This window comes from Salvelinus alpinus, chromosome 10 (genome assembly GCF_045679555.1).
Source record: "Salvelinus alpinus chromosome 10, SLU_Salpinus.1, whole genome shotgun sequence".
Lineage (NCBI taxonomy): Eukaryota > Metazoa > Chordata > Actinopteri > Salmoniformes > Salmonidae > Salvelinus > Salvelinus alpinus.
The window spans coordinates 26,214,910-26,227,651 of NC_092095.1; the positions used below are offsets into that span (position 1 = coordinate 26,214,910).

The following is a 12,742-nucleotide window of genomic DNA, read 5'->3' on the forward strand; positions in this document are numbered from 1 at the left end:
AAAAAATGGGACTTTCAGAAACAGCCCAGACTTTTAGGACAGAGACAACCTGACATCAGAGCTAGAAGCAGCGTGAGTTTGGTGTTAGGAGAACACACTGGCAGAGCTATCCCAGTAAGAGACAAGGTGCTGACGGGAGGAGAGCGGCTGGCAGTGGTACTCTGGGTCAAATCAAATCAAAGTTTATGTGTGTGTGTGTGTGCGTGTGCGTGTGGAGATGAACTTGTCCACTGAAGCATAATAAAACATCACCAAGAAAGTGAGTGAGACAAGAGAGAGAGAGAGAGAGAGAGAGAGAGAGAGAGAGAGAATTGAAAGAGAGAGAGAGAGAATTGAAAGAGAGAGATGCTACATTGTAAATTGTGTGGAGAAACTTTGTGGAAGGGTGAGTATGTAAACTACACTTATGAGTAAATAACAAGTGTGGGCCCATGTGTGTGTAATATATTACAGTTACTAGTAGTACGCATCACTTCCTGGAACAATATGTGAAAAAGCCCAGGGGGCCATATGGGATATGAGAAGAGGACAGGGTGGCAGACGGGCGTGTTTGTGACGGAACTCCGTCATCATGACCAGCCATATTAACAGTACTCTCACCCGGAGTTGTAGCATCCTATAACACTCATCTAGGGCCCGAGAAAATGTGCGATGCGGAGAACGCGGACGGAATCACGGAATCCGGACGTTAAAGCGGAATTCAACAATATTCTACAATGTCTTGGACTTAATAGGGAATCGACTAAAGATACTGAAAATGAATTCATTTGCTCAAGTTCATCATGACACGAACAGAATGCATCAGTGATTCGTATAATTCCTGCAACTTTCTGAGGAGGCAACGAGAACTCCCTGTCTGTGGATGAGCGGTGCGCACGGCTACCACTTTGTGTGGCCTTAGCGGTGATGCTAATGAAAACCTTCTGGTAGATGGAAAGACTCCCAACACCCTTCTCGTTGAAATGTTAGCTACAAAGTAGACTGTGCTTGCCTGGCAGAATGATATCATGATTATTCGCATCATTCAAGTGTTTTTGTTTGTTTTGACAGCTAAACAGCAGCCTGTTGCTAGTTGCACACTAGAATTAAAAGGGTCATTACACCCAAAGATCTAGATTTCTACATTTGCCCAGACCTCAAAAGTGGTCTCCTGATGTTATTTAAACATTGTTGTTAAAACATGGACTTATAACATCCAATTCAGTTGTTTTTCTATTAAAAAAGTGTCATTTTGAAATTGAAAATCTGAAGAAGAAGAAAAACAGGGGAAAATGGAAACCTGGAAAAACAAAACGGAGAAAAACAAAATGTTGCTAAAAATGGAATCAGGCAACAAACAAAAAAATGTATAGGACCCTAGTCATACTCTGGTTTGAGTGTATGGAGTTTCAAAGCATCTGTGTGTGTTAGTGTATGTGTTTGCGTGTGTGTGTGTGTGTGTGTGTGTCTGTGTATATTCTGTCTGAATGTTCCTTGTGTGTATGAGTCTGTACCTGCATAGCTACTGTGTTGCTTGTGTGCTTGATAATCTGTGTAGGTGAAGGCTTATTTCTGCTCATTTAGTCCTCTAGGCTCAGAGTAGGAGAGAGAGTGGACTTATGCTGGCGGCAGTGGAGCACCCTAACCCCCATATTCTGATGGAAGGCTGGCGAGAGTCAGGAGAGGGTCCACAATGTTTCCTACAGAGGTCTCCAGGCTGATGGGCATTGCGGTGGTGGTGGTGTGGTTGTTATAGGGGGAGGGGGTACTGAGGTGGGAGAGGAGAGGTGCAGAGAAGCAGAAGCACAGCTGACACTCAGGCGGTGGCTTGTTCTAGTCCTCTGAAGCTTGGGTTGGGGAAGGACAAGAGAGAGGAGAGGGAAGAGAGTAAGAAAAAGAGGATGAGAGAAGAGAGAGAGAGACACTCAGACAGAGAGATGAATGGTAGATAGGAGGTAGAGAGAGATGGAGAGATGATCCAAGAGAAAGGGAAGGAGGGTATAAGAGTATGAATAGGAGTGGGGGGACATGGTGGGTGAGAGGGGCGATAGGGAAGAGAACAAGAGTGCTGGTTAGTAAAGCGATCACAACAGAACCAGTTCTGCCAACTACAACACCTGCCTACTCCAAGCATTTCCCCATGCAGTAGCATACCTACATGCATCGCAGCCAGTGGCATCATGCAGCGCAAACACACAAACACACACACTCAGTCTCATGGCTCCCAAACGTTGCTTCCCGTCTCTGCATTCACCTTGTGTCTCAATTCTCTGACCTAGTTACTACTTATACCTCCTGCCTCTACTCTACTCTACTCCCCAAAAGGTTACTTTTGATAATGATAAATGGAATCAATGTACCCAGAAAAGGCCAGATGCTACGTGCAAGTAGTCTAGCACAATTGCATCACCAGTAGGTGGCTATTATACATAGAAAAAACATATCTTAATATCAATGGGTCGACGTTATTTCATATAAACATATCCTAATCTCCTACTATCAATGGGTCGACGTTATTTCATATAAACATATCCTAATCTCCTACTATCAATGGGTCGACGTTATTTCATATAAACATATCTTCTATTTACACAACCTCGCTATGAGATAGCTGATGACATCCTCTTGTGTCCTACAGTGGATTTGAGGCAAATCAAGAGTCAGAGAGGATTAAGTGAATACAGGCTCCAAGTCTGGACTGGAGCCTGGTCTGGAAGTCCGGAATACATCCTCCCTAAGAACACCCCTGTCCCACAGCATATCCCTGCCACACACACATACTGCCACCACACACTCAGACACAGTTTGTAACCGCAGTGACTGACGCTGACCGAGGCATGTAAACAGATCGAGGGACCACCAAAAAAAAAAAAAAAAAAACTGATCGAGGGACAGAGACAGACAGACAGACGGACAGAGGTCATGCCAACCCAGACGACCGCCCGCAGTCCTGCTCCCCAGTAACACCCTCCCATCAACCCACGGTCAGATGGGCAAGGCAGGCGGGCACTATGACATGCTGGGCACAGCCACACTGCCAACGGGCACAAGCTCTCTACTTTTATCCAACTCAACCTGGGCTGAAGGGAGAGAGAGTTGTACTGTACTTGTGTGGTAAGTATGAGTGGTGTAATAGAGCATTGGGTGCATCAGACTAACTATTTCCTCCATGCAATTTCAACCTCATCAAGGTCATGCACAGTATTTCAAGAAAGGGTCATGTGGTGGATTGGAATTGTCAGAATGGCAAAGGAATTAGACTGAGGAAACGGAAGCAAAGAAAGAAAAGGAGTGTACAAAGCACACACACACACACACGCACGCACACACGCACGCACACACACGCACGCACGCACGCACACGCACACACACACACACACACAAAGTGGAATTCCCCTTACAGTCTGCTGAAATGTATTGAAATATATGCAGACGTCCTACGGCACACGTTTGTCTGTTAGTGGGTAATTAAAAGGGCCGTTCAATAGGAGATGGCATAAAGGCAGAGCAGAGTTCATTTCCTCCCTCCAGTGCTGCAGTTAGTTAATTACCTCAGAGGCGACAAGCAATAATGAAGCTTCCATCAGATAGGCAGAACACTCTGATAAAGACTGCTCAGCCAGTCACAGAACACCTAATTTCAGATGGAAGGACGAGAGTAGACAGCATTTCAGCGCTTGAGAAACTGAAGTGATCCACGGCAGCACTTGAGAGTGTTCACAGAACATGAGTGTTCACAGTTCACCTTCTTTCTTGTCCCTTCAAGGTTCTTATGCACAATTCAGGAGATTCTGTAACTTCTATAGAGTTCCTGTGAACTGTAGTAATGGCTACTCAGCCTCTCGGATACAGGTGAGAGAGAAGAGCAAGGTAAAGACGAATGAAAGGAAATACAGAATAACGGCCTTGTACCTTTACAGTGTGTGACACGATGCCGTTCAACCTCAAAAAGGTGCCACCAATATATAACTAACCATACACATCCTGGACTACGAATATATAACTAACCATACACATCCTGGACTACCAATATATAACTAACCTTACACATCCTGGACAACCAATATATAACTAACCTTACACATCCTGGACTACCAATATATAACTAACCTTACACATCCTGGACAACCAATATATAACTAACCTTACACATCCTGGACTACCAATATATAACTAACCTTACACATCCTGGACAACCAATATATAACTAACCTTACACATCCTGGACTACCAATATATAACTAACCTTACACATCCTGGACAACCAATATATAACTAACCTTACACATCCTGGACAACCAATATATAACTAACCTTACACATCCTAGACTACCGATATATAACTAACCTTACACATCCTGGACTACCAATATATAACTAACCTTACACATCCTGCCCTGAAAGTCCTTGGTTGACTATACAAGTAAGAATGGAGCCAACCCAACCACACACAGTCAAAACACTCAAAAAGAGAAATAACTCAAGCAAATGACGAGGACACAGGAAGCAGGAAGTAAAGGACGAGAAAGAGGCGTGACGGACGAAGGTGCATGAGAATGATCAGGTGGTATGTTCAGAGTGGCCGGGGACACAGTGGAAAATTCTGGGAATCAACTCTTACCAGGTTTTTGTGCCCCTTGGGCGTCCTGCTCGCCATTCTCCAACACAGAGTCGGCATCTGCTCACACACACACACACACACACACACACACACACACACACACACACACACACACACACACACACACACACACACACACACACACACACACACACACACACACACACACACGCACATTAGGCCGACTACCTATTCGTTTTCTGATTGGACACACACACACACCAACAAGGCGTGTTGGTGCGTCAGCTGGAACCAACACTTAATTTCTGCCTAAGGTACTTCTGAAGTTGGCCATCATGGAAAACTGCCCACACACAGTCTGCAACTCTGGACAGACTGTCTGGACAAGAGACGTGGCCTACAGCTGAGTCACAGTCTGCTGGACCCACACACAAACACTCCACTAAAATCAGGCCGCAGCCGCTGGAGTGACACACCGTCAGACCCAAAAAGGCAGGCCCTGTCCAGCTCTGTCTGGCTTCATCAGTCTCTTATCTGGAGCTGCTTACATAAAGTCATGTAACGTCACACACACGCTTCTTCTCACTTTTAGGATTATAGTTTTCCTACACCGTTGGGCCTAGTTACGTGCCTAATTACGGCAGCCCTTCCCAGAAACCACGGAGGTCTGAATTAAAGTGAGATTAGACGTTGGCAGCTATCCGCACATTCAATACCATGGATTAACGGTGGTATCGGTCGGGTGTAGATGGTGAAGCCCATACGCTAAGGACTAATCCTGGGGTACATTTCATTAGAACATGCATGATCTGCTCATACAGCATGTGAAACTCTAAGACGCCTGGCTGCACGTATTGTTCGTTTAACCTTCATTCATCCGGGTTAGTCTAATTGAGATCAAATAGGTTTTTCAAGAGATACCTGATCCAACCAAGACAACAGCAGCGGGGAAAAATGTTTCAGACAAATATCAGACATAACAATTTACAGACTTGGACACACCATAATCAAATTATAGACAGACACACACACACATACTGTACAATTACAGAAACATACATGGGTAATAGATATAAACCCATGTTAGTGAGTGGCGTGGGGGTAATGTGAAAGAAGATTTGTAGAGCTCTCTTTCTGTCTTTCTCTCGCTCATCTCTCCCAGGAAGGAAGAATAGATGGAAGGAAGTCATTGATGGAGATGGGAACAATAAAAGCCAAGCACATTACTCTGAGAGAAGAGTGTGAGTCTTTCACATCACCCTGCATTACTCTGAGAGAAGAGTGTGAGTCTTTCACATCACCCTGCATTACTCTGAGAGAAGAGTGTGAGTCTTTCACATCACCCTGCATTACTCTGAGAGAAGAGTGTGAGTCTTTCACATCACCTTGCATTACTCTGAGAGAAGAGTGTGAGTCTTTCACATCACCCTGCATTACTCTGAGAGAAGAGTGTGAGTCTTTCACATCACCTTGCATTACTCTGAGAGAAGAGTGTGAGTCTTTCACATCACCCTGCATTACTCTGAGAGAAGAGTGTGAGTCTTTCACATCACCCTGCATTACTCTGAGAGAAGAGTGTGAGTCTTTCACATCACCCTGCATTACTCTGAGAGAAGAGTGTGAGTCTTTCACATCACCCTGCATTACTCTGAGAGAAGAGTGTGAGTCTTTCACATCACCCTGCATTACTCTGAGAGAAGAGTGTGAGTCTTTCACATCACCCTGCATTACCCTGAGAGAAGAGTGTGAGTCTTTCACATCACCCTGCATTACTCTGAGAGAAGAGTGTGAGTCTTTCACATCACCCTGCATTACTCTGAGAGAAGAGTGTGAGTCTTTCACATCACCCTGCATTACCCTGAGAGAAGAGTGTGAGTCTTTCACATCACCCTGCATTATCCCGAGAGAAGAGTGTGAGTCTTACACATCACCCTGCACTACCCTGAGGGAAGAGTGTGAGTCTTACACATCACCCTGCACTACCCTGAGGGAAGAGTGTGAGTCTTACACATCACCCTGCACTACCCTGAGTCTTACACATCACCCTGCATTACCCTGAGAGAAGAGTGAGTCTTACACATCACCCTGCATTACCCAGAGAGAAGAGTGAGTCTTACACATCAGCCTGCATTACTCTGAGAGAAGAGTGAGCCTTACACATCACCCTGCATTACCCAGAGAGAAGAGTGAGTCTTACACATCACCCTGCATTACCCAGAGAGAGTCTTACATATCCCTTCACTAAGCACTGCCCCCTGGTTAGGATGGATGTACAGTGATAAGCCCAGCGGTGCATCAGTCTGAGGTCATCCACTGTAGGTTAATAAGTTTACATATAGTCGGGTAGCATGGCAGGTGTTCATTCATATTCCCATTGTCATCGATCAACCAACCCCTTTTGCTCACCTTCACTTATGACCTATGATTGTGTTAGTGACTGAGCTCAATGACCTCCCTCCTCCCTCCTTCCCCTCATCCCCCTAACCCCGTCCCCTCCAGTCAGCTCACCTGCCCTGTTCCCGTCGTTGTCCAGCAGGGGGATGTAGTCCGTCTTGCCCACAGTCTCGCCCACCTGGTCGTCAAAAGCCTCGGCCTCCAGCTGGGCCACAAAGTCCCTCTCCACCAGGTCCTCCGGGCCAGCCTGGGGCACACTGTCCATCAGAGCATCGCTCAGGCTCAGGTCCAGCTCTGCCATGGTTCTGAGGGGGGAGACAGAGACAAGCAGTGGTGTAAGGTTAGATACGGAATTCAAATGGGATCCAGGTAGGACAGTTTAGGATGGATGAAACATTTGACAAATGCCAAAATATATACCACAGGAGAAACATGCACATACACTTTTATACACACACAGAATACACATACAGTTTGAGGTAATAAAATAGTTACAATATAATTTCTTACATCAGTGTGTTACATTTTAACTGTACCAACAAGTCATGTTTGATACTTAGCAGATGCATCATTCATGAATTCTCCCAACCAGAATCAGATAGAGCCAGCAAGCAGGCCTCCTGAGGTTCCAGCTGTCTCTCTATCTAACCTGCCTGTAATGTAATGTCCTTCTGGGCCACAAGGCCTCTCTGCTAGGCCCACACAAACCCAATAATCTGGGACATCCACGGATGTTCCCAACGAGAGAACAGCACACTCTAGGCTGCTGTAGCACTAGGGCAGGCAGGCAGGCAGGCAGACAGGCAGGCAGACAGGCAGGCAGACAGGCAGACAGGGGAAAGGCTGGCTGCTGATCAGGCCAGAGAGAAAGACACAGCTCTAGGGTCATCTGACCCCGGAAGCTGCGAGAATCTGCAGAGTCATATGGTGTCATCTTTCACCGACGTCAAAGGGAGGGGTAATGACAGGTTATAATCCTGATCAGTGGTCCCCCGGTCCCCTATCCCTCTCTAACGCTCTCTCTCTCTCACTTTCGCGCTCTCTTTCTCCATTTTCATTTCCCCACAGGCTAAGCCTTACCATTCCTCCTCTCCGTTCCTCTCCCTCGCTCTCCTATAATCTCTCCTCCATTATTCCCTTTTTACTCCAACCCCTCCTCCCTCTGCCTTCCTCAATCAGGGAGATTAGAATAGCATGTGCCAATGGTGTATCAGAGAGAGGGATTAGGGTTAGGGCAGAACAGAGCAGAGCAGCACACGCTCCAGCAAAACCTCCCTCCCTCCCAGCCATAATACACATCCTGGACAGTGTATCTAACCTGGCCTGCACCACTCTCCATCTCTCTTCATCCCTCTCTTTTAAATCCTTCTCTACTCTCTGCATCTTTCCTTCACTGAACACTTTCAAATTGTGGACGTACATAAATAAAGAGTTTAAGTGACCAGCCAGTGCACTTGTACAGTGTGAAGTGACAGAGCTCATTGTAGGGCTACTTACTATCTGTATGGTGGGGCCCTCTCACTCTCTGTCTCTCTCTCTTTTCACAGAGCTGTCTGTGTGTATATACAGCATAACACGTCAGGAGCTCCATCTACTGGACAGTCTGGGAGGTGACAATGCCTATAGGCTTCCGAAATGCTTCATTTCGGCTTGTGCCTCCCTTAAAAACGTTTCATTGATGAATCCTTATTGTTGACCAATGACCGAAGAAGGGGCGTAGACTTTGGCTCCAAACTTCGGCTTGCCTCCCGAAGGAAACATTTGTGCACGAACAGCCCAAAAAAACCTTGCCAAAGACCAAAACGGGGAGAAAAAATACACAAAATTCCATCATAATATATGAAAACTGTTTCGGATGGGAAGCATGCAGACGCTTTAACACATTATAGGTATAACCTTTTCAGTGACATTTCATTTGATAGCCCAGTCAATGGTATAACGTCGAGTCAATGGCAGATTGCTATAGTATAGAGGCGCAGAACTGGTTTTACAGTGTCTGACTTTACAGTGTCTGTTTTTACATATGTGTAATTCCACGGTAACGCAATTACGCTTAGACTTTTCACTGTAAAATGTAGGCCAAACAAAAGCCATTGATTTCAAAGTTTAACAAACCATACAACTCTATGCACAAGGACCACTTTTAACAGTGCAGACGCAAAGTTTGGTATCAAGTAAATGTGTTTGTCAAATTCTCTGTGTAAATTGTTAAAAGTAGTCCTTGTGGGGGCCTCCCGAGCGGCGCAGCGGTCTAAGGCTTTGCATTGTTGCAGCGTCACTACAGCCTGGGGTTCGATCCGGCCGTGACCGAGAGTCCCATAGGGCGGCACACAATTGGCCCAGCGTCGTCCGGGTTAGGGGGGGGTTTGGCTGCAAGGGCTTTACTTGGCTCATTGTGCTCTAGCGAATCCTTGTGGCGGGCCGGGCGCCTGCAGGCTGACATCAGTCATCAGTTGAACGGTGTTTCCTCCGACACATTGGTGCAGCCGGCTTCCGGGTTGTTGAAGGTCGAGTCATGTTTCGGAGGACAAATGACTCGACCTTCGCCTCTCCCGAGCCTGTTGGGGAGTTGCAGCGATGAGACAAGATTGTAATCACGAAATTGGGGAGAAAAAGGGGGTACATTTTCATTAGTTTTATTTTTTTTTAAGTAGTAGTCCTTGTGCTTAGACTTGTATGGTTTGTTCAACTTTGAAATCAATGGATTTTGTTTGGCATACATTTTAAAGTGACAATCTGAGTGTAAGACTCAAACAGTCTACATGGGAGTTTTCTGTAAGCAGCAGTAGAATACAGGCAATTGCAGGGCAACAGAGTGATGCCGAGACTCCAATTCTTCACTTTAAAATAGAAGCCAAACGAAAACCAACGATTGTATAGTAAAAAAACAACATACACTATATGTACAAGGACGACTTTTACCCATTTCCACTGAACATTTTACCTGAAGAACAGTGCAGATGCAAAGTTAGATATTTTTTATTTAATCTGGCAAGTCAGGTAAGAACAAATTCTTATTTACAATAACTGTTGTTGAAATGTAATTGGCTAAATTGCTAGAGCTCTAAGAAAACTTCCCAAAGGTTGTTGCTGCATTTCTGGCTCAGATTCTACCATTAACCTCTTGAATACAATTTGGTGTGGCCACTCGGAAACCATTTTGTTTCAACAAAGGAAGGAAACCAAAGGAAAGCCAGGCTTTCTATTGTGCGGTCTGACCAACAAATGGCCCATGGGACGTCTAGTACTCTGGCTGATGTGGCAATGTGTGTGTGTGTGTGTCCCCGCTGGATGACATAAGGCCATAGAAGGTTAATCCTCTATTTTCTGCTGCAACAGATCACTATTGTATCTGACAGCACACGTAGGTGAATCAAAGGTCTTTTTAATTGCATATATAAATTGTCGCTGCATGTCTAATAAATCACTGTGTGTTTATTTCATGAGAATAACAAAAAATATATTTTTGGTATAATTTAATCCTGAGCCTCCTTTTGCCATTGAAATGCTCAGTCTGATCGTGTGGGTGTGTTGATATAAATTTAAATATATTTACATACACAGCCCTGATTGGCGGATAAGATCGTATAGACCCCACATGTTAAACTCCGGACCTTGAAGCAAGTTCCACTCCTGTTTTTTATTCTTTCCCTCTAATCAGGAACTGATTTAGACCTGGGACACCAGGTGGGTGCAATAAATGATCAGGTAGAACAGAAAACCAGCGGGCTCCAGACCTCATAGGGTAAGAGTTGAGTACCCCTGGTCTAGACTCTAGAGAGCCTACCCGGCTAACCCCTTCAAAGTAGGAGGATATATTTAAGCAATAATGCCCGAGGACGTGTGGTATTTGGCCAATATACCACGGCTAAGGGGTGTTCTTACGCACAACGCAACGCGGAGTGCCTGGATACAACCCGTAGCCATGGTATATTGGCCATATACCACAAACCCAGAGGTGCCTTATTGCTATTATAAACTGGTTAGTAATTTAGACCAGTAGAAAAAATTTAATTGGGTCATGCCCATGGTATACGGTCTGATATTCCACGGCTTTCAGTCAATCAGCATTCAGGGCTCGATCCACTCGGTTTATAAATGCAAATAAAAGATGACGTCATTGGTCAGAATAATCAGATCAGATTGTGATGTCATGCTGTGAGACAAAAACTCCATCCTACCTGAACAGGCTGAAATTCCAGGCATTTTTCTCCTAAAAGCTCTTACACTAAATGGGCATAATCACAATTTCAAAGTGATATTTCGAGCTCATAGTATGGGAAAAATATGTTTGACTGCACTGCCCCTTTAAGAGCATTTCAAAATGGCCACCTGTCCAAAAAGCAGCCACAATAGCAGACAATGCGCCAAACCTGACGTAATGCCCATCGTAATCTATGGACGTGGTAGGTCAGCACCTTTGCGGGTTCTCTAAGTGGCACTCGTACGTGTTGACATGACAGACATGGTAGATACTGCAGTCACCCTGGGCACTGCGCCAAGCCAGGGACCAGACCTACAAGGGATGCAAGGGTCACCCACAAGTACAGTATGAAAGTGAAGGTTGGTATCGAATTAGATTAGTGCTGCGGTCTTCTCCTTGCCTGTCCTCTGAAAAATCCCTTCAAACAAATGTAGAGTTTTTCCAAACACTGTAGATACAGTACAGCACTTCTGGACACATACATCCTTGGACCCACATGAGGGACTGGAAGGACCCAGACAACTGTGGTCATTGGTCAATGTTTGCCCGGCTGCAACAACAGTGTTTTCCTGAGGGGAAAAGTGGCACATGAACTGGGCTGTCCTAAATTGCAACGTCCTTGTGGCGCCAAAACAACTGTCGGGCAGCTCGATACCATTTATTTTCCGTGGTAGGCCTGCCATTTGGGTTGCGGTCACAACCGACAACCGGGGGTTGAGGTCACACAGTCTGTCCAATAAGGTCATTGGCTTCTCAGATACTTCCTGGGGCGTGCCTGTGTGGGAGGAAATGAGGTCACGCCGGTGCTCTCGTTATGCTGTGACCTCTCTCATGTAGGCCACACCCTTTCCTGTTCATCTACGACATCCGGGGTTAGGACTGTTACTATGTCAACTGGTTTTACAGAAAAGTAGCCGAGTTCCAAAAGCATTATGAGTTGTGTTGTGTAGGTTTGGGAGAGTTATTTTTTTCCGAAAAAAGTAGTAAGTCAATGTTTCCAGTCAGGACCCAAGTCATGACCCTGAAGGAATTAGCCACAACACACCGATCTGTTCCAAACTGCCAATTGGGAAAACAATTAAAGAGAACTTTTAATAGAACCTTTAATTACTTTCTACAAATCTTTAAATAAATCCCAAAAACTCCAGAAAAGCCATCATGTTCTTTACTGAGCAAATAGAAAACAGCTATGAGGAATTCTGACCTCGGATGTCACATTCTAGGGGAGGGGTGGTCACTGTTCTGGTTTAGCAGGCCTTCTGTCCTTCTTACGGCATGTAGCACATCTCTGAGTGTATGTGTGTGTGTGACTCAATGAACGTGTATGTTTGTGTGCAGTGACTCTCTCTATAAACAACCTCCCAGTTTAACTTCAACAGGACTGGCCTCTCCCAGCCAACCGTGTGGTGTTGTGTGTGTGTGTGTGTGTGTGTGTGTATGTATGTGTGTTTGTATCTGTGTATGTGTGTGTATGTATGTGTGTATGTGTGTGTGTGTGTGTGTGTGTATGTGTGTTTGTATCTGTGTATGTGTGTGTATGTATGTGTGTATGTGTGTGTGTGTGTGTATGTGTTTGTGTGTGT

General features: G+C 45.3%; 1 protein-coding gene across 8 annotated transcripts in view; it reads right to left on the reverse strand.

Annotated features, from left to right (window-relative positions):
* Nucleotides 1–12,742, reverse strand: part of LOC139531811 (microtubule-associated protein 4) — a 113,226-nt gene that overhangs the window by 77,575 nt on the left and 22,909 nt on the right. For 7 of the 8 annotated variants that reach the window (XM_071328672.1, XM_071328666.1, XM_071328671.1 and 4 more), the window contains exons 2-3: nucleotides 7,070–7,260; nucleotides 4,601–4,657 (exon numbers count right to left, since the gene is read on the reverse strand). In XM_071328672.1, coding sequence (XP_071184773.1) covers nucleotides 4,601–4,657; nucleotides 7,070–7,256 — 244 coding nt within the window. In that variant the 5' untranslated portion in view covers nucleotides 7,257–7,260. The remainder of the gene's footprint in view (nucleotides 1–4,600; nucleotides 4,658–7,069; nucleotides 7,261–12,742) is intronic. The other variant, XM_071328668.1, reaches the window with a different exon arrangement.